The following is a 25,641-nucleotide window of genomic DNA, read 5'->3' on the forward strand; positions in this document are numbered from 1 at the left end:
AAGGAACTGCAGATGCTGATTTACAACCAAAAAAAAGACACAAAGTGCTGGAGTAACTCGGCGGGTCAGGCAGCATCTCTGGAGAAGATGGACAGGTGACGTTTTGGGTCAGGACCCTTCTTCAGACTGATTCTGCAGAATCTGAAGTGACCCAACCTGAAACGTCACCTATCCATGTTCTCCAGAGATGCTGCCTGACCTGCTGAGTTACTCCTGCACTTTGCGTCTTTGTGTTTACAATGAATTCTTACTTGCAGCAGCGTAACAGGTCTGTAAATACAGTAGAAACGAACTGCAGATGCTGGTTTACAAAGAAAGAGAAAATAGTGGGTCAGGCAGCATGGCAGAAGAACATGGATAGGTGATTGTTTCAGGCTGAGACCCCTCTTTACCCTAAACGCAATATTCAGGTAACACAATAGACAAAAGAAAGTTCAATTAATCTTAAAAAACAATAATAGTACAAAACAAAAGCCTGAAATCCCTAGTGCAACCAAGACAATTCATAGTTTGTAGTAATATGGCGTTTGTAGTTCAAAAGCCTCATGGTTGTCAGTAAGAAGCTGCTCCTGAACTTGGAGGTTACGGTTTTCAGGCTCCTGTACTTTCCTCCCGATGGTAGCAGTGAGATGAGAGCGTGGCCAGGGTGGTGTGGGTCTCTGATGATGCTGGCTGCACTTTGAGGCAGCGCCTCCTGTAGATCCCTTCGATGGTGGGGAGGTCAGTATCTGTGATGGGCCGGGCAGTGTCCACCATTCTCTGTAGTCTCCATTGTTCCTGGGCGTTCGAGTTACTGAACCAGGCCGTGATGCAACCAGTCAGTGTGCTCTCTACCGCACGATAGAGTATTTGTAGACACGCCAAATCTCCTCGGTGTTGTGAAGAAGTAGAAGCTTTCTTTATGGTCAAAGATACGTACGCCCAGGAACCTGCATTGTGAGAGGTCTTGTTTTGGAATTGTTTGGAAACTGGGATGGTAGTTCAGAGATGGACAGAGAGGAAACAACACAGAGGGAGGGAGGGAGAGATTGGGAGGGGAGTGAGATACAGAATAGGAGGGAGAGGTTGGGAGGTGGAGGGGGGGGGGGGCGGAGATCGGGACCTGAAGGAGAAATGTAGAGGGACAGAGGGAGTGCGAGAGGGTGGGTGAGACGGGGAGGATGAGAGGGACATAGAGATAGGGGGAGTGAGAAGGAGAAAGAGTGGGAGAGAGGAAAGGAGAGATTGGGGAAGTGAGAGAAAGAGGGTGAGAGTGAAAAGGGAGAGGGAGAGACAGATGGAGAGAGTCAGAGGGAGAGGCAGAAAGAGAGACAGACATAGAGAGTCAGAGAGACAGAGAGAGCAGAAGAGAGACAGAGAAAGAGAAAGAGAGAGAGAGAGAGAGAGAGAGAGAGAGAGAGAGAGAGAGAGAGAGAGAGAGAGAGAGAGAGAGAGAGAGAGAGAGAGAGACAAAAAGGCAGAAAGAGAGAGACAAAGGGGGAGGCAGAGAGACAAGTAGAGAGTGAGAGAGAGATACAGAGAGGAAGACAGAAAAAGAGACAGAGAGAGCGACAAACGAGAGACAGAGAGAGAGGCTGACAGACAAATCAGCAGAGACAGTGAGGCAGAGTGAGTGAAGGAGGCGAGAGAGAGAGAGAGTGGCTTATCAAAAGAGAGAAGGGAAAGGTTGGAGATAATGAAGGAGAACGGGTTTGAGGGGGATGCTGTTTACGTGTCCAGTTGGAGTAATGCAGCAGTTATTGAGACTCCAGGTACTGCTATAAAAACACCGTAGACCTCGTTTTTAAGCATGATTTGTTTCACTTTAGTCTCTCGTACCTTTCTTTATGTTAGCTACGAACAAGTAAGTTGCCAGGAATTGAAAGGTCTGCTTGCTGCAGCTCCTGTACGTTCAGAGTCCTCAGTCACTCCCGTACATCCAGCATCTTCAGTGTGAGAGTTTGCTCCACTTGTAAGGGTTTCAGCGCTCTTAGACAACGTTTTGCCCAACTACGACCCCGACACCTTGCTGAAGATCCCTCAAATTCTTCAGAATCAGGGGCGGCACACTGGCACAGTCGTAGATCAGCTGCCTCACAGCGCCAGAGACCCAGGTTTCAATCCTGACCACGGGTGTTGTCTGTACGGAGTTTGTACGTTCCGTTCCCCCTGTGACCCTGTGGGTTTTCTCCGGGTGCTCCGGTTTCCTCCCACACGTTAATTGGCTTCAGTAAAACAGTAAACTGTTCCTCGTGTGTAGGACTGCTGCTGTACGGGGTGATCGCTGGTCGGCGCGGACTAGGTGGGCCGAATGGTCTGTTTCCGCGCTGTATCTCTAAAGTCAGGTCAGTCTGAAGAAGGGTCCTGACCCGAAATGTTTGAGGCAGGGGCTATCCCAACGTTTAAGAAATATTTGGACAGGTACATGGATAGATAGGACCGGTTTAGAGGGATATGGGTAAAATGCAGTCAGGTGGGACTCGTGTAGATGGGGCATGTTGGTTGGTGTGGGCAAGTTCGGCTGAAGGCCCTGTTTCCACACTGTATGACTACGTCTAAGCTCGTCCCATTTTCCCACGTTTGGCCCAGATCCCCCTAAATCTTTCCTGCCCATATCTATCTAAAACTTACTCTGTCCAAATGTTTTTCAGTTGTTGCGATTGTACCTGCCTGCCTTAACTACTTCCTCTGGCAGCATGATTCCATTTACTCATTCCTCTCTGTGTTAAAATGTTTCCCGTCAGAATTAAATTAAATCTTTCTGCTCCGACCTTAAACCCATGTCCTCTGATTCTACTACCCTTGGTAAAAGGCTCTGTGCATTCACCCTGTCTATTCTCCTCATGATTTTATACAACTCTATAAGATCACCCCTCAGCCTCCTTCACTCCAAGGATAGAGTCCTAGCCTGCCCAACCTCTCCCTGTAGCTCAGGCCCTCGAGGTCTTGCAACATCCTCGTGAATCTTCTCTGCACTCTTTCCAGCTTAATGGCATCTTTCCTATAGCAGGGTGGCTTCGGACTGGCTTCGCTGACGTCTTGTTCAACTGTAACATAATGCCCCAATTCTCTGAATACATTCAAGAGAGAGCTAGATAGAGCTCTTAAGGATAGCGGAGTCAGGGGGTATGGGGAGAAAGCAGGAACGGGGTACTGATTGAGAATGATCAGCCATGATCACATTGAATGGCGGTGCTAGCTCGAAGGGCCGAATGGCCTACTCCTGCACCTTGTCTATTGTCTATTGTCTATTGTCTATTGTCTATTGTCTATTGTCTATTGTCCATTGTCTATTGTCTACTCAACACCCTGACTGATGAAGGCCAGTGATCCAAAAGCCTTCTTCATCATCCTACCTACCTGTGACGCCGCTTTCAGGGAACTCTGTACTTGAAGAAAAGCATCTACAATTTGCTGTATCAAACTACTTGTACTCCCAAGATAGAAACAGAGAAACATGGAAAATAGGTGCAGGAGGAGGCCATTTGGCCCTTCGAGCCAGCACCGCCATTCATTGTGATCATGGCTGATCATCTACAAACAGTAACCTGTGCCTGCCTTCTCCCCATATCCCTTGATTCCACTAGCCCCTAGAGCTCTATCTAAGGTAAACGCAAAGTGCTGGAGTAACTTAGCAGGTCAGGCAGCATCTCTGGAGAAAATGGGATGGATCACGTTTCGGGTCGGGACCCTTCTTCAGAACCACAAAGTCTCTTGAAGAAACGGACGGGTGACTTGAACTCCTAGATCCCTCTGCGGTACAACATTACCTGGGGCCTGCAGTTCATTGTGAAAATCAAAGACCTGGTGGAACGTTGACAAAAAGAAGATAAGCAGAGAAAACTGGGGTAGAATGACGAGAGAGGAACTTCCTACCTCCATTTCCCCCCAACCCCCTGAAGAAGGGTTCTGACCTGAAATGTCACCTGCCCCTTTTCTGCAGAGATGCTGCCTGTGCCGCTGAGTTACTCCAGCACTTTGTGTGCGTCGTAGAACTCTCGTTGAGAGCTTCCTCGGATGAGGAGGCCGTGAAGAGGATTTGAGGTGGAGTGGTAAAATGGAGGTACAAGTGCCGAGCTGTGTACATCCCTTATACACTGGGAGTACGTTTCAACCAAACGACATCCAAGGACAGAGTAATATTCTTGCCTTGATGTTGTGTTATTTTGCTACATTTAAAGATAACAGTGTCCTAATATTTGCAATAAGCTCAATTTAATTAAGTCCCCCTGAGATAATCTTTCCAGGGATTTATGACTCTAAGTGGTTCAGGCATTCATTTATGAAACTTCAATAGAGTCTCAGAGCACAAGTCTTCCCTGTCTGCCCGGCCATGGCCAGGGGGTTCCTGAAACCCTGCGGAGAGGTTGAGAGGAGGGGCAGGAGGTCAGTGGGAACATGGGCTGATGGAGCACTGAGAGAGAATGTTCCCACAATCAGGGCGGCACGGCGGCGCAGCGGGTAGAGCTGCTGCCTCACGGTGCCGGACCCCGGGTTCCATCCTGACCTCGGGTGCTGTCTGTGTGTGGATATTATACCTTCTCCCGGGGACCACGTGGGTTTTCGCTGGGTGCTCCGGTTTCCTCCCACATCCCAAAGACGTGCGGGTTTTTAGGCTAATTGGCCCTCTGTAAACTGCTTCTCAGTGCGTGGGCAGTGGATGAGGAAGTGGGATAACATAGAAGTAGTGAGAATGGGGGATCAATGGTCGGTGTGGACTCGGTGGGCCGAAGGGCCTGTTTCCACAGGTACATGGATAGAACAAGTTTATAGGGATATGGGCCAAACACAGGCAGGTGGGACAAGTTGGTTGGTGTGGGCAGGTTGGGCCGAAGGGCCTGTTTCCACAGGTACGTGGATAGGACAAGTTAAAAGGGATATCGGCCAAACACAGGCAGGTGGGACAAGTTGGTCGGTGTGGGCAAGTTGGGCTGAAGGGCCTGTTTCCATGCTGTAAAACACCATGAATCTCTCTAAACTAAATGTTCAGGTATGATGGTGGCGGCTGATATGCTAGTGGTGTTTAAGAGGCTTTTAGCTAGGCTCATAGATATGTAGGGAATGAAAGGATATGGATCATGTGCAGGCAGAGGAGATTAGTCTACCTTGACATTATGTTCGACACAGACATTGTGGGCTGAAGGGCCTGTTTCTGTGCTGTTCCATGTTAGCCTTAATCACCTAACTTGGTCCTGGATAGGCTGTGGTTCTAGAGGGTGTGGAGAAGATCCATAATATAATAAGGTGTAGGTTTAGTTTCACTGTTGTCACATGTAACGAGTAAAGAGCTTTGTTTTGCATAGTAGCTAATCATATCAGATAATACTATACATACATGCAATCAAGTCAAACTCAAGTACAATAAATAAAGTAAAGGGGAAGATACAGAGCACAGAATAGAGTTATCAGTATTGTAGTGCATCAGTTCCACAGTCAAAGTCCAATGTCCGCAATGGGGTAGAGGTGAATCGGACAGTACACTAGCTTATGGAAGGACCGTTCAGAATTCTGACAACAGAGGGGAAGACGCAGTTCCCGAGTCTGGTGGTGCGCGCGTTCAATCTTCTGTACCTTCTGCCGGACGGGAGCGGGGAGAAGAAGGAATGACCGAGGTGGAACGAGTCTTTAATTATGCCGGCTGTTGTTCTGAGGCAGCGTGAAATGTCGATGGTGTCAATGGTGGGGAGGGAGTCAGGTCTGTTTGGTAGACAGGGCTACAGCCACCACTCACTGCAATTAATTGAGATATATAAAATTCTGAGGACCCTGGACAGTAAATACAAGGTAGAGCCTTGGAGAGTGTCAAAGAACGGAGGGATCGAGGAGTACAGGCGCATGGTTCCCTAAATGTGGTGAGACAGGTGGACAGTGTGATGAAGACGGTGTCTGGCACACTTGCCTACAATGTTTAGATTGGTTTATTATTGTCACGTGTAGTGAGGTGTTGCGTGCCATCCAGTCAATGGAAAAACTATACATAATTACAATTAAACTCTCCAAATAGTACGTATAAAGGGAATAACGTTTAGTGCAAGATAAAGTCCAGTACATTCCGATTAATGATAGCCTGAGGCTCTTCAATGAGGTAGATGGGAGGTCAGGACCGCTCTCTAGTTGGTGATAGGACGGTTCAGATGCCTGATAACAGCTGGGAAGAAACTGTCCCTGAATCTGGAGGTGTGCGTTTTCACACTTCTGCACCCCTGTCTGATGGGTGAGGGGAGAAGAGGGAGTGACCGGGGGTGAGACTGGTCCTTGATTATTCTGGTGGCCTTCCCGAGGCAGCGTGAAGTGTAGATGGAGTCAACGGAAAAGAAGGTTGGTTTGTGTGATGGTCTGGGTTACGTCCACAACTCTGCAATTTCTTGCGGTCTTGGATGGGGCTGTTTCCAAACCATGCTGTGATGCATCCTGGTGATAAATTTGAAAAGTCATTGGGACAGATATAAGGATAGGAAGGTTTTCGAGGGAGATGGGCCAAATGCAGGCAAAATGGGACTAGCCCAGTATGCCAACTCAACATGACCTCCCCAGCATTGAAGGTAATCTACAGGAGGCTCTGTCGCAAAAAGGCAGCCAGCAGCATCAAAGAGTCACACCAACCTGGCCACGCTCTCATTTCACTCCTGCCACCGGGAAGAAGGTACAGGAGCCTGATAACTGTAATGTCCAGGATCAGGAACAGCTTCCTCCCTGCAGCCATCAGGCTATTAAATACGACAACCTCCAAATAACCTCTGAACTACATAGACATGGGGGCATTGGTTTTGGCTTTTTGCACTATTACTGTTTGTTTGTTTGTTCGTTTTTATGTATGTGTGTATATTTTAAAATATATATATATATACACACTGAACTTCTTTTGTTTATGATATCGTTTACAGAGTACTATGTACATGTTCTGTTGTGCTGCTGCAAGTAAGAATCTCATTGCTCTGTCTAGGACATATGATAATGAAACACTCTTGACTCTTGACTCTACTCTGGTCAAGGCGTGCTGAAGGGCCTGTTTCTGTGCTGTACACCTCTGTGACTCTTTGACACGATGTTCATGAACGCCAGAATGGGCTTCGTGGCTGACTCATGTTCTTACTTCTCTGTCAACAGTACAAATCCTAAATGGCTTTATGTTTCTCCTCTTGTCCCCCACTCCCTTCCCTGCAGTCTCGAAGGTCTGTCCACCTTGTGACAACGAGATGAAGGCGGACGTTATTCTTGAGCACTACTGCGCTAGCGAGTTCGGTGAGTCTTTAATATTTGGTTTAGTTTAGAGTTAAAGCGTGGAAACAGGCCTTTCAGCCACCGAGTCCACGCCAACCATCGATCAACCCTACACTAGTTCTATCCTCCACACTAGGCACAATTTACAGAAGCCAGTTAATCTACAAACCTGTACGTCTTTGGAGTGTGGGAGGAAACTGGAGCACCCAGAGATCACCTACGCGGTCAAAGGGAGAACGTGCAGACTCCGTACAGACTGCACCCAGAGTCAGGATCGAACTCGGGTCTCTGGCGTTGTAAGGCAGCAACTCTACCCCTGCCACTGTGCCAACCTAATCTGCTCAGATATCCTCCATGTTGGCACTTAAAGGTCAAGTAGACACAACGAACCGCAGATGCTGATTTACAAATAAAAGAGACAAAGTGCTGGAGTAACTCAGTCTTGGATACAGGGTCTCGACACAAAACATCCATCCTATGCCACCACTGATGCTGCTTGACCCGCTAAGCTTGTGATAGAGTCATGCAGCACGGAAACAGGTCATTTGGCCCAACACATCCTTGCCCAGACTGCCCACACCAAAGGTCAAAGGGTGGCACGGCAATGCGATCATTTGCAAGAGGCGGCTCATAAGTCATTGGAGGGGAATTAGGTCATTCGGCCCATCGAGTTTACTCCGCCATTCAATCATGGTTGATTTATCTTTCCCTCTCAACCCCATGCTCCTGCCTTCGCCCCATAACCCTTGACACCCTTACTAATCAAGAACCTGTCAAATCAAGGCAGCATTCGCAGGACATTTGATTGCGGAGATTGTTGTGTTTATCTTATCAAGTGCTGGGAATTGAAGATTACTGAATTAAAGATTAATTTCAGCGACATTTATCAATCCAAGGGTGTCCGAGTGCCAAGTGCAATCACGGGCTGCAGCCAACACCATAAATAGTGATGAGGACGGTGTGGGCTGCACCTTAGACGAGGGGGTATTGTGAGTGGGACCAACATTAACCCCAACATACAGTGCGGGGCTGTATAGGAACAAGCCCTTCGGCCCAGCACATCCATGCCAACCTTTGTGCCCAACTACACCAATCCCATTAGCCCGCAATAAGTCTTAATGCTTCCAAGCCTTGCTTAATGAAATCAAGTGCCTCTTAAATATATTTTAGTTTTAGTTTAGAGCTATATAAGGTAATAAGGAATAGGAGTAGAATTAGGCCATTCGGCCCATCAAGTCTACTCTCCATTTAATCATGGCTGGTCTATCTCTCCCTCCTAACCCAATTCTCTTGCCTTCTCCCCATAGCCTCTGACACCTGTGGTTATGAGGTCCTTCAGTCCATCTAGTCTATGCTGACCAGCGACCACCTGTACACTAATTATATTCTGCACAGTCGGTACAATTTACAGAAGCCAATTAACCTAGAAACCTGTACGTCTTTGAGATGTGAGAGGAAACTGGAGCACCCCAAGAAAACCCACGCGGTCATAGGGAGACCGAACAATCTCCGTACAGACATCGCCCGTGGTCAGGATCGAACCCGGGTCCCTGGCACTGTGAGGCAGTGGGTCTACCTGCTGTGCCTCTGGCTGCCGATGAGCTGGTGATTGTATCTCGATTCCACCACCTCCTCTGACAGCACGTTCCAAATATCAACCACGCTCCCTATAAAAAAACTCAGGTCCCTTTTAAATCCCTTTCACCCTAAACCTACGTCCTCGGATGCACAGAGTAGGGGAATTGAGGACCAGAGGACATAGATTCAATGTGAAGGGGAAAGAAATTACTATGAATCTGAGGAGAAACGTTTTCACACAAAGGGTGGTGAGTGTGTGGAACAAGCTGCCAGATGAGGTAGTTGAGGCTGCAATCATCCCAACGTTTAAGAAACAGTTAGACAGGTACATGGATAGGACAGGTTTGGAGGGTTATGGACCAAGCGCAGGCAGGTGGGGCTAGTGTAGCTGGGACATGTTGGCCTGTGTGGGCAAGTTGGGCCAAAGGGCCTGTTTCCACACTGTATCACTCTGTGACTCTATGACTCTTGCTTTTGATAGCCCCGCCAAGGTAGAAACTTGTACCACTGTCGCCCTCTGTGCCTCCTGTCATTGATATTCCTCCATCAGGTCACCCCTCAGCCACCTTCACACCAGGGAGAAACAAGCCTGAGGTGGCACAGTGACGCAGTCGTAGAGTTGCTAGAAACCCAAGTTCGATTCTGACCACAGGTGCTGGCTGTACGGAGTTTGTACGTTCTCCCCGTGACCGTGTGGGTTTTCTCCAGGCGCTCCGGTTTCCTCCCACACTCCAAAGACGTGCGGGTTTGTAGGTTAATTGGCCTCGGTAAAAGACTTGGTGTGTGGGATATTGCTAGTGTGTGGGGTGATCGGTGGTTAGCACAGACTTGGCAGGCCGAAGGCCCCGTTCCCCTGCTATATCTCTAAGGTCTAAAGCCCGGCCTCTCTAATCTCTTCCCACAACTAAAGGTCATCTACCCGAGCAAGATCCTGGCAAATCACCTCTCCAGTATCACTCTCTCCAGCTGAATCACATCCTAGATTTAGGGCCAGGCGTTGCGTTGTAGTCCGGAACAAAAAAAATCAATGTGCTGGAGGAACTCAGCGGGTCGAGCAGCGTCTGTGGAGGGAATCAATAGCGAACGTTTCAAATCGAGTGTGTGCACTCTCAGTCCTGGATGCAGGGTCTCTATACAAAACATCCACCCTCTCTCTGCCTCCACACCGATGCTGCTTGACCCACTGAGTTAGTCATGGAGACAAGCAGCATGGTAATAGGCCCTTCAGCCCAACTCGTCCATGCCGATAACGATTCCCCAATCAAGCTAGTCCCATTAGCCTGCATTTGCCCATATCCTTAATCTTTCCTATCCTTGTACCTGTCCAGGTGTCTTTTAAATGTTGTTATTGTACCTGCCTCAACTACCTCCTCTGACAGCTCGTTCCATATACCCACCGGCCTCTGAATGGAAAAAGTTGCCCCTCAAGTTCCTATTAAACCTTGTCCCTCTCTCCTGAAACTTATGCCCTCTAGTTCTTGATTCCTTTACTCTGGGTTAAAACAAAACTCTGTGCATTCACCCTATGTATTCTCCTCACATTTCACACACATCTATAAGATCACCCCTCAGCCTCCTGTGCTCCAAGGAATAAGAGGCCTGCCCAACCTCTCTCTCTCTATAGCCCAGGCTCTGCGGTCCAGATAATGTCCTTGTAAATCTTATCTGCACTCTTTCCAGCTTAATGACAATCAGCAGTTCCTCCAGCAGTTTGTTCTTTGCTCCAATGTAAACACTGTTGTTATTAAGACCAGTGCTGCCAGCACACAGGGAGAACGAGACCTCTCCAAAGAGGAAGTTTTAGTTGCTTGTGCGTAAGTCCATTTCCCATTCTGCCGTAAGTAAACCACAAAGTCCTGGAGTAACTCAGCGGGTCAGGCGATATCTCTGGAGGACATGGATGGGCGATGTTTTGGCTCCGGAACTCATTCCCCCCTTGCTGTGCTTGGGAGGTGCCACTGGTTTCCGAGTGTCTCTGAGCTTAATTATGTTTAGTTTCGAGCTGCAGCACGGAAACAGGCCCTTCGGCCAACCGAGTCCACGCCGACCGTAGTCACCCGCAAACTAGTTCTATCCTAAACACTGGGGATATTTTTACAGAAGCCAATTAACGTACAAACCTGCACGTCTTTGGAATGTGGGAGAAAAACTGGAGCACCCGGGCGAATCCCACGCGGTCACTGGGAGAACGTGCAAACACCCGTAGTCAGGATCGAACCTGGGTCTCTGGCGCTGTGAGGCAGCAGCTCCACCACTGTGTCGCAAAAGCTTTTGGTGATTTTAAGTGTGTTTAGTTTAGTTTACATTGAGGGTTGTGGCTCACTAATAGATTTGCCGAGATGCGCGGTCTGAGAGACTCTTGTAAGAGGAGCAATAGTCAGAAAATGTGGCGATCAGATGTGCAAGTTCAGTTTCATTTGATGGAAGTATAACGTGGGCTCAACAGCAAAAGGATTCCATGTGTAACCAAGTCGGGAAGTGGACAAAGCCAAGACCAGACCACATCCAAACGATTTACGATCAAAATACTCCATTTGAAGACTGAGATCCCATGGATGAGGCCAGCTCACTCACCACCACTATGCTTGTTCACACCGACACCGTTGTATTTTCCATCTTTTGCCTTGCAGAGACCGTCAGCAGCTTTGTTTTGTTTAGTTTATTGTCACGGGAAGGATCAGCAGACGCCGACAATCTGAAATAAAAGCAAAAAAACTCTGGAAATACTCAGCAGGTCAGGCAGCATCCTTGGAAAAAGAAGCAGAGATAGTTTGGTTTAGTGTGTTGTCACGTGTACCGAGGTACAGTGAAATGCTTTTATGTTGCGTGCTAGCCAGTCAGCGGAAAGATTATGCAGGATTACAATCAAGCTGTCCACAGGATAAAGGGAATAACGTTTAGTGCAAGGCAAAGTCCGATTAAAGATGGTTCGCGGGGCTTCTGTGAGGTAGATAGTGGCTAGAGGATCAGTGTCTAGTTGTTGATAGGGTAGTTCAGTTGTCTGATAAAAGCTGGGGAGAAACTGTTCCTGAATCTGGAGGTGTGCGTTTTCAAACTTCTGTGCCTCTTGCCTGATGGGAGAGGGGAGAAGAGGGAGTATTCGAGAGAGTGTTTTATTGTCAGATGTCCCAAAATGGAACAATTAAATTTTTACTTGAGAGAAGACTGACGCAGTGACGCAGCGGGTAGAGCTGCTGCCTCGCAATGCCAGACACCCGGGTTCTATCCTGACCTTGGGTGCTGTCTGTACGGAGTTTGCACGTTCCCCCCTGTGACCTTGTGGGTTTTTCTCCCTGCGCTCCGGTTTCCTCCCAGTGTCTAATGATGTGCAGGGTTGTAGGTAAATTGGCTTCTGTAAATTGTACTAGCATGTACTGTAGAACTACTGTGAACGGGTGATCACTGGTCGGCGCAGACCCGGTGGGCCAAAGTGTCTTTTTTACACTGAATTTTATCTCTAAAACTAAAACTGAAAAATAAACCTGGACATTACAGTTTTGAGCAAGTGCAGGAACCTCTGGGAAGTGCCTGGGCTGATATCGCCTGCCATCGTTTCCCCACTGTATATGTAGCCCTTGTGATTTAGGCTTTCCATACAGACACTGTTAGCAAGACCAACGTCATTGCCAGCTGCCATCTCCCCAGGGATGCAATTAGGAGCAATCATCGACTGATGTTTTGGGTCATTTTAGACACACAGCACGGAAACAGGCCCATCGGCCCACCGACCCCGCGCCAACCATCGATCACACTGGTTTAGTTTAGTTTATTGTGATGTGCACTGAGTTACACTGAAAAGATTTTGTTTTTGTTGCATGCTGTCTAGTCATTGGAAAGACTACGCAGGATTGCAATCGAGCCGTCCACAGCGCACAGATACAGAATAAAGGGAATAACGTCTAGTGCAAGATAAAATCCAGTAAAGTCAGATTAAAGATAGTCTGACGATCTCCAATGAGGTAGATGGGAGGTCAGGACCACTCTCTCGTTGGTGATGGGATGGTTCAGTTACCTGATAACAGCTGGGAAGAAACTGTCCCTGAAAAACGTCATCTGTCTATATCGTTCTTCAGACCCACTGAGCTCCTCCAACACTTCGTCTTTTGTTCAGAATCCGTCCGTCCCTTCCACCTGCTCTGACATTTCATCAAAACAAAACAAATATATATATATTCTCTCTCTCTCTCTCTCTCTCTCTCTCTCTCTCTCTCTCTCTCTCTCTCTCTCTCTCTCTCTCTCTCTCTCTCTCTCTCTCTCTCTCTCTCTCTCTCTCTCTCTCTTATATATATATATATTTATATATATATATATATATATATATATATATATATATATATATTTATATATATATATATATAAAATAAATGATTAAAAATATGTAATAGAAACATAGAAACATAGAAAATAGGTGCAGGAGTAGGCCATTCAATATGATCATGGCTGATCATCCAGCTCAGTATCCCGTACCTGCCTTCTCTCCATACCCCCTGATCCCTTTAGCCACAAGGGCCACCTCTAACTCCCTCTTAAATATAGCCAATGAACTGGCCTCAACTACCTTCTGTGGCAGAGAATTCCACAGACTCACCACTCTCTGTGTGAAGAAATGTTTTCTCATCTCGGTCCTAAAAGACTTCCCCCTTATCCTTAAGCTGTGACCCCTGGTTCTGGACTTCCCCAACATCGGGAACAATCTTCCCGCAACTAGCCTCTCCAACCCCTTAAGAATTTTATATGTTTCAATAAGATCCCCTCTCAGTCTTCTAAATTCTAAATAATGGGAAAGAACAGACGATATATCGGGTCTGGACCCATCTTCAAATCTTCGGGACCCTTCAAGTCTGAAGAAGGTCCTGACCCGAAACATCGCCGGTCCATTCCCTCCACTGCTGCCTGACCCACTGAGGTCTTCCAGCACTTTGTGTTCTGCTCACGATTTTAGCAAAGCAGTTCTTTGTGTCTCTGTCCTTCTGTCTCCAAAATCAAATAAATGAATCCAAGTATTGGGAGGGGAAGGATGTCATGTCCTAATCATGCCAACCATCCAGATTCCAACAGTGGCATAGATCTGCTGCCTCACAGTGCCGGAGACCAGGGTTCGATCCTGACCTCCAGCAGTCTGAAGAAGGGTCTTGACCCGAAATGTCACCCATCCATGTTCGACAGAGATGCTGCCTGACCCACCCACTGAGTTACCCCAGCACTTTGTGTCTTTTTAAGATCAACATTTTGGTTTAGTATACAGCGTGGAAGCTGGCTCGCCAGCCCACCAAATCCGCACCGTCTAGTGATTACCAATGCACTAGTTCTACCCGACGCACTAGGGACAATTTACAGAAACCAATTAACCTACAAACCCACAAGTCTTTGGAATGTGGGGGGAAACTGGAGCATGCCGAGGAAACCTACACAGTCACAGGGAGAACGTGCAAACTCTGTACAGACAACACCCCATCGTCAAGATGGAAACTATGCCTCTGGCACTGTCAGGCAGCGACTCTACCACTGGCCACTGTGCCGACCTCTTGCAGTCTGAAGAAGGGTCCCGACCCGAAACGTTGCCTATCCAGGTTCTCCAGAGATGCTGCCTAACCCACTGATTTACTCCAGCACTTTGTGTCTTTTTAAGATTAATATCTGACTGGCCAAAAGATCACTCTGGACAAAGATGGCAAATTTGATCCCTTCAAGATATTAGTAAACAAAATAGTTTTTTTTAATAGCAATCTGGTTGTTTTATGTCACAAATGTTAGCTTTTTATGACATTTATTTTATAACTTGAATTTAATTACCAAAATGCCTTTGTAGGATTTAAAACACATGTCAGCAGATATGGGTCTTTGGATTACTGATCTAGTAACACAAGGCAAGGGGTAGCACAGCTAGGAGAGCTAGTTAGTCCCTCAGCTCCAATGACCCAGCCTCAGTTCTGGTGTGTGTGGAGTTTAGTTTGCACGTTCTCCCTCTGACCGCATGGGTTTTCTCCAAGTGCTCCAGATTCCCTCCACATCCCAAATACGTACAGGTTTGGAGGTTAATAAGACTTTACTTTGGATTTTAGAGATACAGCGTGGAAACAGGCCCTTCGGCCCACCGAGTCCGCGCTAACCAGTGATCACCCCATACATTAGCACTATCCCACACACCAAGGACAATTTAGAATATATGGAAGGCAATTAACCAACGAACCTGTATGTCTCTGGAATGTGGGAGAAAACCGGAACACCCCTGGGGGGGGGGGGGGGGGGAGAGAAGAGAGGAAACAAAGGAAGTTTGAATGGCAAGTGGGACTAGCTTGGATGGCAAGTGGGCATCTTGGTCAGTCTGGACAGGTTGGGCCGAAGGGCCCCGTTTCCCGGCTCTATGACTGCGTTCACCCAGCCTGGTGTGGTTTTAGTTACAGCTCTGGTCACCCGCAGTTTGTGAAAAGCCCGTTTTCCACATAAAACTGAGAATAAAGTGGAATAAAGTGCATGGAAACCCCCCACTCAGAAAGAGCATCAGCTGGGATGAATTTGGAAAGTGCCCAATGTGCAATACCAAAGTGATGAGCAGCCTTAACCACACCGCAGGCCAGGCCCCAGGAGTGACATCTCCAGATGCTGGAAGTGATGTCCTGAATTGTTGGCTCCGTGCTCTCTCCAAACAAAGCTTCAAGGCACCAGAGAGGTCCATTTACTTGTATTTGATCTTGAATGAATGCGCACTGCTTGTGATTGAAGAATAGCCCACCTTTATTAAGCAACTCGAATGTAGAAGGGATGAATGTGGGCAATCGAACCTATTGGGACATCTGACCACAAGTTGGACTAGAGAGAGGGTGATTTATTGGAGGGGAGGACGAGAGGGCGAGCTGGAGATCGACAGAAAGAGAGAGAGAGTGGGGCAGAGAGGAGAAGAAAGAGAAAGAGAGAGATAGAGAGAGGACAAAAAGGCTAGAAAGCGGTAGAGAGTTAAAAAGAAAGAGTGCAAGAGAAAGGAGAAAGAGTGCCAGATATAAAATATAGAAAGAGGACAGAGAGGAAAGAAGGAGGGAGAGAGAGAGAGTGTGTGTGTGTGTGTGTGTGTGAGAGAGAGAGAGAGAGAGAGAGAGAGAGAGAGAGAGAGAGAGAGAGAGAGAGAGAGAGAGAGAGAGAGAGAGAGAGAGAGAGAGAGAGAGAGAGAGAGAGAGAGAGAGAGAGAGAGAGAGAGAGAGAGAGAGAGAGGCAGAGAGAGAGGCAGAGAGAGAGGCAGAGAGGAGGGGAGAGTTTAGTTTAGCTTTATTGTCATGTGTACTGAGGTGTAATGAAACGCTTTTATTGCGTGCTATCCAGTCACAGCGGAAAGACAGTACCTGATTACAATCGAGCCGTCCATAGTGTACAGACGCATGATAACGGGAGTAACATGAATACTCTTTAGTGCAAGATAAAGCCAGTAAAGTCCGATTAAAGATAGTATGATAGAGATTGAGAACAGAGAGAGCTAAAGAGAGGAGACGGAGTGCCAGATATTAAAAGAAAGAGGGCAGAGAGGAGAGAGAGAGAGAGAAAGGAGAGAGAGAGAGAGAGTGAGAAAGAGATTGAGAGTGAGAAGGAGAGAGAGAGAGGGAGAGAGAGAGAGAGAGAGAGAGGGAAAGAGAGTGGGAGTGTGAGAAAGAAAGAGCTGGAGAGAGGTAGAAAGGTTTTGGAGGGATACTTGTTCAGGATGCCGGCAGTCAAAGGCACAGCCTATGATGATGAAGCAATAACAACGGGGAAATAAAGGTATGAAGAAGGTTCTAAGATGGGTCCTGGCCCGAAATGTCGTCTGGTTTATGTTTTATGTTGTTGTAGATCGAGGTACAGGGAAAAGCTTTGTTTTGCTTACTATCCAGTCACATCAGATACATAAATACAATCGTCAAACTCAAGTACAATAGGTAGAGCAAAGGGGAAGATACAGAGTGCAGAATTCTCAGCATTGTCGCGCATCAGTTCCATAGACAAAGTCCAATGTCCGCAATGGGGTAGAGGTGAATCGGACAGTACCCGAGCTTATGGAAGGACCGTTCAGAAACCTGGTAACAGAGGGGAAGACGCTGTTCCTGTGTCTGGTGGTGTGCGCTTTCAAGCTTCTGTACCTTCTGCTGGACGGGAGCAATGAGAAGAGTAAGCACGGTAGCGCAGCGGTAGAGTTGCTGCTTTACAGCGAATGCAGCGCCGGAGACTCAGGTTCGATCCTGACTACGGGTGCTGCACTGTAAGGAGTTTGTACGTTCTCCCCGTGACCTGCGTGGGTTTACTCCGAGATCTTCGGTTTCCTCCCATATTCCAAAGACGTACAGGTATGTAGGTTAATTGGCTGGGTAAAATGTAAAAATTGTCCCTAGTGGGTGTAGGATAGTGTTAATGTACAGGGATCACTGGGCGGCACGGACTTGGAGGGCCGAAAAGGCCTGTTTCCGGCTGTATATATATGATATATGATATAAGAATGACCGTGGTGGGACAAGTCTTTGATTATGTCGGTTACTTTTCTGAGGCAGTTTGTAGTGTAGATGGAGTCAATGGTGGGAAGTCTGGTGTGTGTGATGAACTGGGTACGTCTCTCTGAAACATGCCCTTCAGCCCACCGAGTTCACACCGATCAGCGATCACCCCGTACACTAGCACTATCCCACACACGAGGGACAATTTACAATTTACAGAAGCCAATTTACCTACAAAACTACACATCTTTGGAGTGTAAGAGCACACGGAGAAAGCCCATGTGGTCACAGGGAGAATATATGGACACCGTACAGGCAACACCCGAAGTCAGGATCGAACCCAGGTCTCTGGCACCGTGAGGCAGCAACTCTACTGCTGCACCACTGTGCCGCCCTATCTTGGGGACTTGGGCAGAGCTGTTCCCAATCTGTGGTGTGACACATTAGAGGCAGGAAACTTGTTCCCAATGTTGGGGGAGTCCAGAACAAGGGGCCACAGTTTAAGAATAAGGGGTAGGCCATTTAGAACGGAGATGAGGAAGAACTTTTTCAGTCAGAGAGTGGTGAAGGTGTGGAATTCTCTGCCTCAGAAGGCAGTGGAGGCCAGTTCGTTGGATGCTTTCAAGAGAGAGCTGGATAGAGCTCTTAAGGATAGCGGAGTGAGGGGGTATGGGGAGAAGGCAGGAACGGGGTACTGATTGAGAGTGATCAGCCATGATCGCATTGAATGGTGGTGCTGGCTCGAAGGGCTGAATGGCCTAATCCTGCACCTATTGTCTATTGTCTATAGTATGCTTTCTACGGTGCATCTGCAGAGGTTTGCAAGAGTCACATATGCCAAAGCTCCTCAATCTCCTGTGATGCAGAGTGCTTTCTATGGACTTGGTTGGTCCAAAGAAGAAATGCCCCACGATCATGCTGGGGACTGATGTAGAGTGTTGGACACCCACCCCCTCACTCCGGCCTCCCCAGCTCAATAGTTCAATGGGGCCTTATTCATCACATATGCAAATACACAGGAGAATTCTCTCTGCACATTTAGACACGCGGGCGCTGCCATGTTTTGGGGCCGTTTCCTAAGTCCAGTCCACTCGGTGTACTGGGGCAGTTCCTCATCCCCATAAGCCCCAGCCAGGCTCCTGCCCAGCCTTCTTCCGTTGCCTTCGAGCAGATCGGCCCGCGAGCTGACCTCCCTCTCCCCGCCCGGCCATCGTTGTGTCCCGGGAGCTCCTCCTGCAGATGGTTTTGACGGAGGTTCACCCTCCCACCCACCGGCCCTTGCTCCGACGTCTCCAGTGCCTCCCGTGGTGGTGCTGAACTCACAGGGAACCGCAGCGCAGCGTGCGGGGCACAGCTCGCTGTGGGCACGTCCCAGCAGACTGCTGCCTCCTTGGAAGCACGATAATTAAAGCACGGACCGGGAATCTCCCTGACGTCTGTGGAATGCGGATCACACACTGTGAGCTGGTTGTGGTTGGGTCACTGTAGCTCCTCGCGTTATTCTTGCCAAGGAAGCTCAGGATGGGGGGGGGGGGGGGGGGGGGGGGGGGGGGATTTGTCCACATTTAATCCGTGGTATGTTGGGCTTACTGATGGAAAATTGGAGTCAAGCTCTTGCACAGTTGGCGAAGCTTACTTTGCACAACCCTGGCTTCAAACATTCAGGCTGCAGCAAGGAACCAGAAAGAAAGTCTTTCCACAGACAATAGACAATAGGTGCAGGAGGAGGCCATTCGGACCTTCGGGCCAGCACCGCCATTCAATGTGATCATGGCTGATCACTCTCAATCAGTACCCCGTTCCTGCCTTCTCCCCATACCCCCTGACTCTGCTATCCTTAAGAGCTCTATCTAACTCTCTCTTGAATGCATTTCGAGTCATAGAGCCTTAGGTGATAGGATTGTTCAATTGGCAGCTGTTATCAGGCAACTCCACCACCTCTCACAACCTAGAGAGTGGTTCTGACCTTCCACCCACTTCACTGGAGATCCGGGGGGACTATCCTTTCAGAGACAGTTTCTTCCCAGCTGTTATCAGGCAACTGAACCATCCTCTAACCAACTAGAGAGCAGTCCTGGCCTCCCCTCTGAGACCCATGGACTACTTTAATCAGACTTTACTGGGCTTTAATCAGACTTTATCTTGCACTGAACGTTATTGCCTTTATCCTTTGTCTGTACACTGCGGAGAAAGCAGCAAAAATGTTTTCCACTGCACCTCAGTACGCGTGACAATAATAATAAACTAAACTACACAAAGTAAGCTAGACACAGAAGGTCATGGAGCTATGCAGTACGGATACAGGCCCTTTGGCCCATTCTATCCATGCTGACCAAGTTGGCACATCGGGATAGTCCATTGCCAGTAAACGCCCAAAGGATTCCTATCCATACACCTGTCCTAATGTAGTTTAAAAGTCATTATTGCACCCGCATCCACAGCTTCCTCTGGCAGCTGAATCCAGTTACAGACTATCCTCTGAGTGGAAAAGTTGTCCCTTCTAAATCTCTCCTCTCTCAACTTAAGCCTGTGCCCTCTAGTTTTAGAATCCTCTACCACTTTATCCGTGCCCCTCGTGATCTTGTACACCTTAATAAGGTCACCCCCTTGGCCTCCTACACCCCAAAGGAAAAAGTCCCAGCCTATCCGACCTCTCCCTGTAACTCAAGCCTGGTTGGGGATAGACACAAAGTGCTGGAGTGACGCAGCGGGTCAGACAGCATCTCTGGAGAAACAAGATTGGTGATGTTTTGGGTCGGGATTCTTCCTCACACCCTTCAAGCCCCACAGGAGTGTGTGGGAAGGAACTGCAGATGTTGGTTTACACCGAAGATAGACACAAAATCACGGAGTAACTCAGCGGGTCAGGCAGCATCTTTGGAGAAAAGGAATGGGAGACGTCACCCATTCCTTATCTCCAGAGATGCTGCCTGGCCCGCTGAGTTACTGCAGCATTTTGTGTCTGTCTTGAGTCCTACAGGAACCCGTAGGTGGAACAAAGGGCTTCTCCCTACGGACACTGTTCATTCTGTACTCATCACTAAACGCTGATGAGCTGACCATCTGTGTCGCTGTTCCAGAGCCTTTGTTGTGCACAAGTTGTTGTTTCATGTTCCCAACGCCAACCACACTCTGCTTTGGGACATTCTGACCTCATTAGAAACCGCTGTAGGAATGCAAGTTCTTAACTTTCATTCACTAAGGCGATGCAAAAAATATTGCAACGGGGGAACTATTCTACGGCAGAGACACCAGGACCCTTCGTCACTGACGGAATGAGGGGGGTGAGAGGGAGGGAACGCCAGAAAAGGGAGGTGAGTCCAGAACAAAACCCGGAAACTGAAGGAGGGTCTTGACCCGAAACGTCACCAGTTCCTTCTCTCCGGAGATGCTGCCTGTCCCACTGAGTTACTCCAGCATTTTGTGTCTACCCCGGAGACTGAGAGATGGACCTGAAAAGAGTCCCAACCCAAAACACCGTCTGTCCATTCCCTCCACAGATGCTGCTTGACCCGCTGAGCTCCTCGAGCACTCCGTGTTCTGTTCTATAATAGTTCTTCAAGGAAGACTATTTCAATGGTTCCAGCATGGACCCAGGGTAGCAGCACACACACACACCAGTTAAACAACTCGGGGCGGCACAGTGGTGCAGCGGTAGAGTTGCTGCCTTACAGCGCCAGAGACCCACCTTCGATCCTGGCCTTGAGTGCTGTCTGTGCGGAGTTTGTACGTTCTCCCTGTAACCACATGGAATGTTTCTGGGTGCTCCGGGTTCCTCCCACATCCCAAAGTCGTGCAGGTTTGTAGGTTAATTGGCTTCTATAAATTGTACATTGTCCCTAGTGTGTGGGATAGTGCCAGTGTACGGGGTATTTGCTGGTTCAGTGCACTGGACAGCCTATTTCCGCACTGTATCTCTAAACTAAACTAGACTTCTTTTAACCTCTCGAGCCATTCCCTGAGTTTCTTTGTTTAAGCTGTGTGGTCACACACTCCTTTAACTCTTCCTGCCCTTCTCTTAATTCCTGCCTCTGTTGTGGTGCCTTTTTCCAAAGCCACATAAACCACATCTGCTGTATCCCCCTGATCCAATTACCTTGTGTCTTCAAAGGATTCTGCCCTCTAGTTCTTGATTCTCCAACTCGGGGAAAAAGTCTCTGTGCATTCACCCTGTCTACTCCCCTCATGATTTGACACATTTCTCTGTCTGTGATGTGGCTGCAAGTAGAGCCGCTGCCTCACAGCGCCAGAGACTCGGGTTCAATCCTGACCACGGGTGCTGCCTGTATGGAGTTTGCACGTACTCCCTGTGACAGCGTGGGTTTTCTCCAGGCGCTCCGGTTTCCTCCCGCATTCTAAAGACGTGCAGGTTTGTAGGTTAATTGGCTTCTGTAAATTGTCCCTAGGTGTGCAGGATAGAACTCGTGTAAAAGTGGTTGCTGGCCGGCCGGCGCGAGCTCGATGGGCCAAAGGGCCTGCTTCCGCGCTGTATCTCTGAACTAAACTAAACTAAACCATGCAAACCAGCGCAGAACTCAAGCAAGACATCTCACTTTCCCCCTCTTTTGTCACTGTTCTCTGTGAGCTGCTGTGTATCAAACCTAATCCTGTGCTAAACCTCAGTCTTTATTCCTTGCTGGGTCTACGTGTCAACTGTCAGCACCGTAAGATTTGATTCTAGCCTGTGGCGCACTCCCAGGGACATGTTATTCTACACATGGCAACTTCCCCTCCTCCACCCCACCCCCCATAGTCCCCAGTCTGTGGCTCACTCCCAGCGATGTATTACTCTATACAAGGCTTCCCCCTCAACAACACCCACCTCGATAAGATTCCAGCCTGTAGCCCACTCCCAAGGACCTATTATTCTATACATAACCTCCCTCCCCACACGACTCAGAAGACCAAGGAAGTTCGGCATGTCTCCAACGACTCTCACCAACCTCTGCACATCACTGCAGAAAGTGCCCTATTAGAATGCGTCACAGCTTGGTGGGGGCAACAGCTCTGCCCAAGACAGCAAGAAATTGCAGAGAGTTGTGGGATGTAGCCCAGTCCATCACACAGACCAGGCTCCCCACCGTCGACTCCATCCACACTTCACGCTGCCTTGGGAAAGCAACCAACATAATCAAGGACCACTCACATCCCGGCCATTCCCTCTTCTCCCCTCTCCCGTCGGGCAGAAGATAGAAAAACGTGAAAGCGGCTACCGCCAGATTCAGGAACAGCTCCTTCCCTACTGTTATCAGACCGGTGAATGGTCCTCCCATAAGCTAGGGTGTAGTCCTGAACTTCAAGAGTCAAGAGTGTTCAGTTGCCATAGGCGTTGGGGGTGAACAATGAAATCCTTACTTGCTGCTGCTTTACAGGTAAATGAATGCAATAACCCACAAATAAAATGTACAATAATCGATAATACTATATATTAACAATCAGTGACAAGACCATAATAGTGCAGAACCACAGAACGTAGTGCAACCAAAACAAAACCTGTTGTAGATAGTTGCTGAGGCAGGGTTGTGGTGAGAATTGTGTGGTCTGATTCAAGAGCCTGATGGTGGATCTTCCAACCAACCTTATTGTGCACTGCGCACTTTTAAAATCTGCACTTCCTCTATAACTGTAACGGTACAACGCTGTAACACTATATTCTGCGCTCTGGTATTTGTCTCTTTGCACTACCTATTGTACTTGTGTATGGTTTGATTGTACTCATGATTTGACCGGATTGCACTCAAACAGAATGTCTCCCCTGTACCTCGGTACAGGTGACAATAATAAACCGATGCTGATGTTGTACAGATATTACGTGAGAGACCCGGCCTCCCACTTCTTTCAATGCAAGGGTTGGGCGGTTAATGATGTGCGCCTTGTCTTTGTAGCGCTCCGGATGAAGATCAAAGACATAAAGAGGGAGAAGGGCGATCGCAAAATCATCTCCCAGAGGAGGAAGAAGGTGCTGAAGATGGGACCTTTGAGGAAGAAGGATCTCAAGAAGTTAGTTCTATTCATCAAAAACGGAGCGAGCTGCCCGTGCACCCAGCTGGACAATCCCAGCAGCAGCTTCCTCATCATGGGCCGCAAGTGGGACAACCAGTTTCTCCTCACGGTCATCCACCGGTGGGACAAGAAGAACAAGGACTTGCGGCATGCCTTGAAGCAGATGAAAACCTACCAGTGCCCCACATACCACCACATCTTTCAATGACTGCTCTTGGGCAAGGACTCCATTTAGGAGTCACAACAATCACGCAAAGTCACAACAATTGCTTTTATGGCGTCACTGTTATAAAAATAATTACACTTGGTTTCTGCCGCCTTATCCAATGACCTTGTCCATATATATTCTATAATCTTTCTAGCGCCGATAACCTGATGGAAAGGAACGTGAAATCCTGCTTTAAATGGACGTGATTGATGAATGGATATTTAAGGACATTTAAGGATTGATTGAAAGACACAGCACGGAAACGGGCCCTTCGGTCCATCGAGTCCACGCTGACCAGCGATCACCCATTCACACAGGTTCCAAGCTATCCTACTGTCTCATCCACTCTACACACTAGGGAACAATTTACAGAGGGCCAATTAACCTACAAACCCGCACGTCTTTGGGATGTGGGAGGAAACCGGAGCACCCAGAGGAAAGTCGCAGGGAGATGCGAGGGTTTTTATAAAAAGTCACATTTTCTCTCTCTCTCTCTCTCCTCTCTCTCTCTCTCTCTCTCTCTCCCTCTCTCTCTCTCTCTCTCTATATATATATATATATATGTATGTATCTCTTCCATGTCCAAAGATAATATGGCCTAGATAACTTGGCAGAGGAAGAACCTTTGACGTGGCATGTTGGAAAAACAAACATGGATTAAGTGATTCAGATCACATACTCCAAGAGAACAGTTGGCTCCACAAGTCTGCCACAGGCTTAAACTTAGTGGAAACTTGCTCCACTCAAGGGACAAATGTCAGGGGCACAGCCTCCTTGGGTTAGAGGAGGATGTGCTTGAAGATACAGAGCCCGCGGTTTCATTGGTGGCAAAGCATGGGTACTGGGCGAAGGAAGTGGTGGAACACCCTCATCTGGTTTTCAATTGTTTTGTTTGTAGTGTCGTACAGTTTTAACGAGGATTGCCGATTATGCAATATTTGGGAATGGGGGATAATCGCCCCGGTCATCTACTGTGGATTAAATGTTTGTACGTGCGAGAACCACTAATGTGAAAAGATGTGACTCTGCTCCTGAAATGTGGTGACAAGGGAGTGTTATGTTTGAGTCTATACCTATATGCATCATCTTGTATTTAGAGCTACCTATCAACAGTGTTTATTTTGTTCTTTTAAAAAAATATTATTTTGATTTGCCATTATTTTATTTTTTACCGATGTCTACCGATATTGCCACAGTCAAGAAACTACTCACATTTAAATAATAAAAAGGAAGTAACCATAATTAGCTTGATAGTATGTTATAATCTGGTTCGGCGTTTTATGTTACAATCCCTCTGTTATTCTCTGCACCCTGGCCAAGGACTGGGACACAATTTTCAAAAAGATTGGCAACAGATCCCAAGCACAACAGCCATGAGAACATTGGATGTAAACTAAATTGGTGATTCACTCATTCTGACTCCTGAGTCTGAAGAAGGGTCTCGACTCGAAACGTCACCTGTTCCCTTTGTCCAGAGATACTACCTGACCCGCTGAGTTACTCCAGCATTTTGTGTCTACCTCATTATCTTCTGTCTAGATATTGGGTTAGAAACATAGAGAATAGGTGCAGGAGTAGGCCATTCAGCCCTTTAAGCCAGGTCCGCCATTCAATATAATTATGGCTGATCATCCAAAATCAGTACCCCGTTCCTGCTTTCTCCCCATATCCCTTGATTCCGTTAGCCCTAAGAGCTAAATCTAACTCAGGAAATGACTAAGTCATTGGCAACCATGGTTGAATAGCCTGTTGACTGACTAATGATAAAGTCCAGAGAAACAAGAAAACCTAAGCAAAACACAAAGTGCTGGAGTAACTCAGCAGGTCAGGCAGCATCTCTGGAGAACATGGATAGATGACGTTTTGGGTCGGGACCCTTCTTCAGAAGCCAAGAGAACAGTCACTGCATTTGGTTCACCACGTCTTTCTTACTTGACTCTGACATTAACCACTGATCATAAATCTCTTGTTTGGTCGTAGACTACGTATTAGTTCTGTTTTGATTTTGAGCAAAACCTAAAGTGCTGAACGAACTCAGTGGGACAGGCAGCATCTGACAGTATTCAGTCTTTAGGCTTACATAGAAACATACATAGAAAATAGGTGCAGGAGTAGGCCATTCGGCCCTTCGAGCCAGCACCGCCATTCAATATGATCATGGCTGATCATCCAAAATCAGTACCCGTTCCTGCTTTATCCCCA

At 47.8% G+C, this 25,641-nt stretch overlaps 1 protein-coding gene across 1 annotated transcript; it reads left to right on the forward strand.

The window, feature by feature from the left end:
• Positions 1 to 1,665: 1,665 nt before the first annotated feature.
• sfrp5 (secreted frizzled-related protein 5) lies at positions 1,666 to 24,695 on the forward strand. The gene is made up of 3 exons (XM_078412800.1): positions 1,666 to 1,751; positions 7,144 to 7,221; positions 23,114 to 24,695. Exons 1-3 carry the CDS (start codon positions 1,676 to 1,678, stop codon positions 23,437 to 23,439), a joined length of 480 nt encoding a protein of 159 aa, XP_078268926.1. The 5' UTR covers positions 1,666 to 1,675; the 3' UTR covers positions 23,440 to 24,695.
• The last annotated feature ends 946 nt before the right edge of the window (positions 24,696 to 25,641 follow it).

This window comes from Rhinoraja longicauda, chromosome 16 (assembly GCF_053455715.1).
Source record: "Rhinoraja longicauda isolate Sanriku21f chromosome 16, sRhiLon1.1, whole genome shotgun sequence".
NCBI lineage: Eukaryota > Metazoa > Chordata > Chondrichthyes > Rajiformes > Arhynchobatidae > Rhinoraja > Rhinoraja longicauda.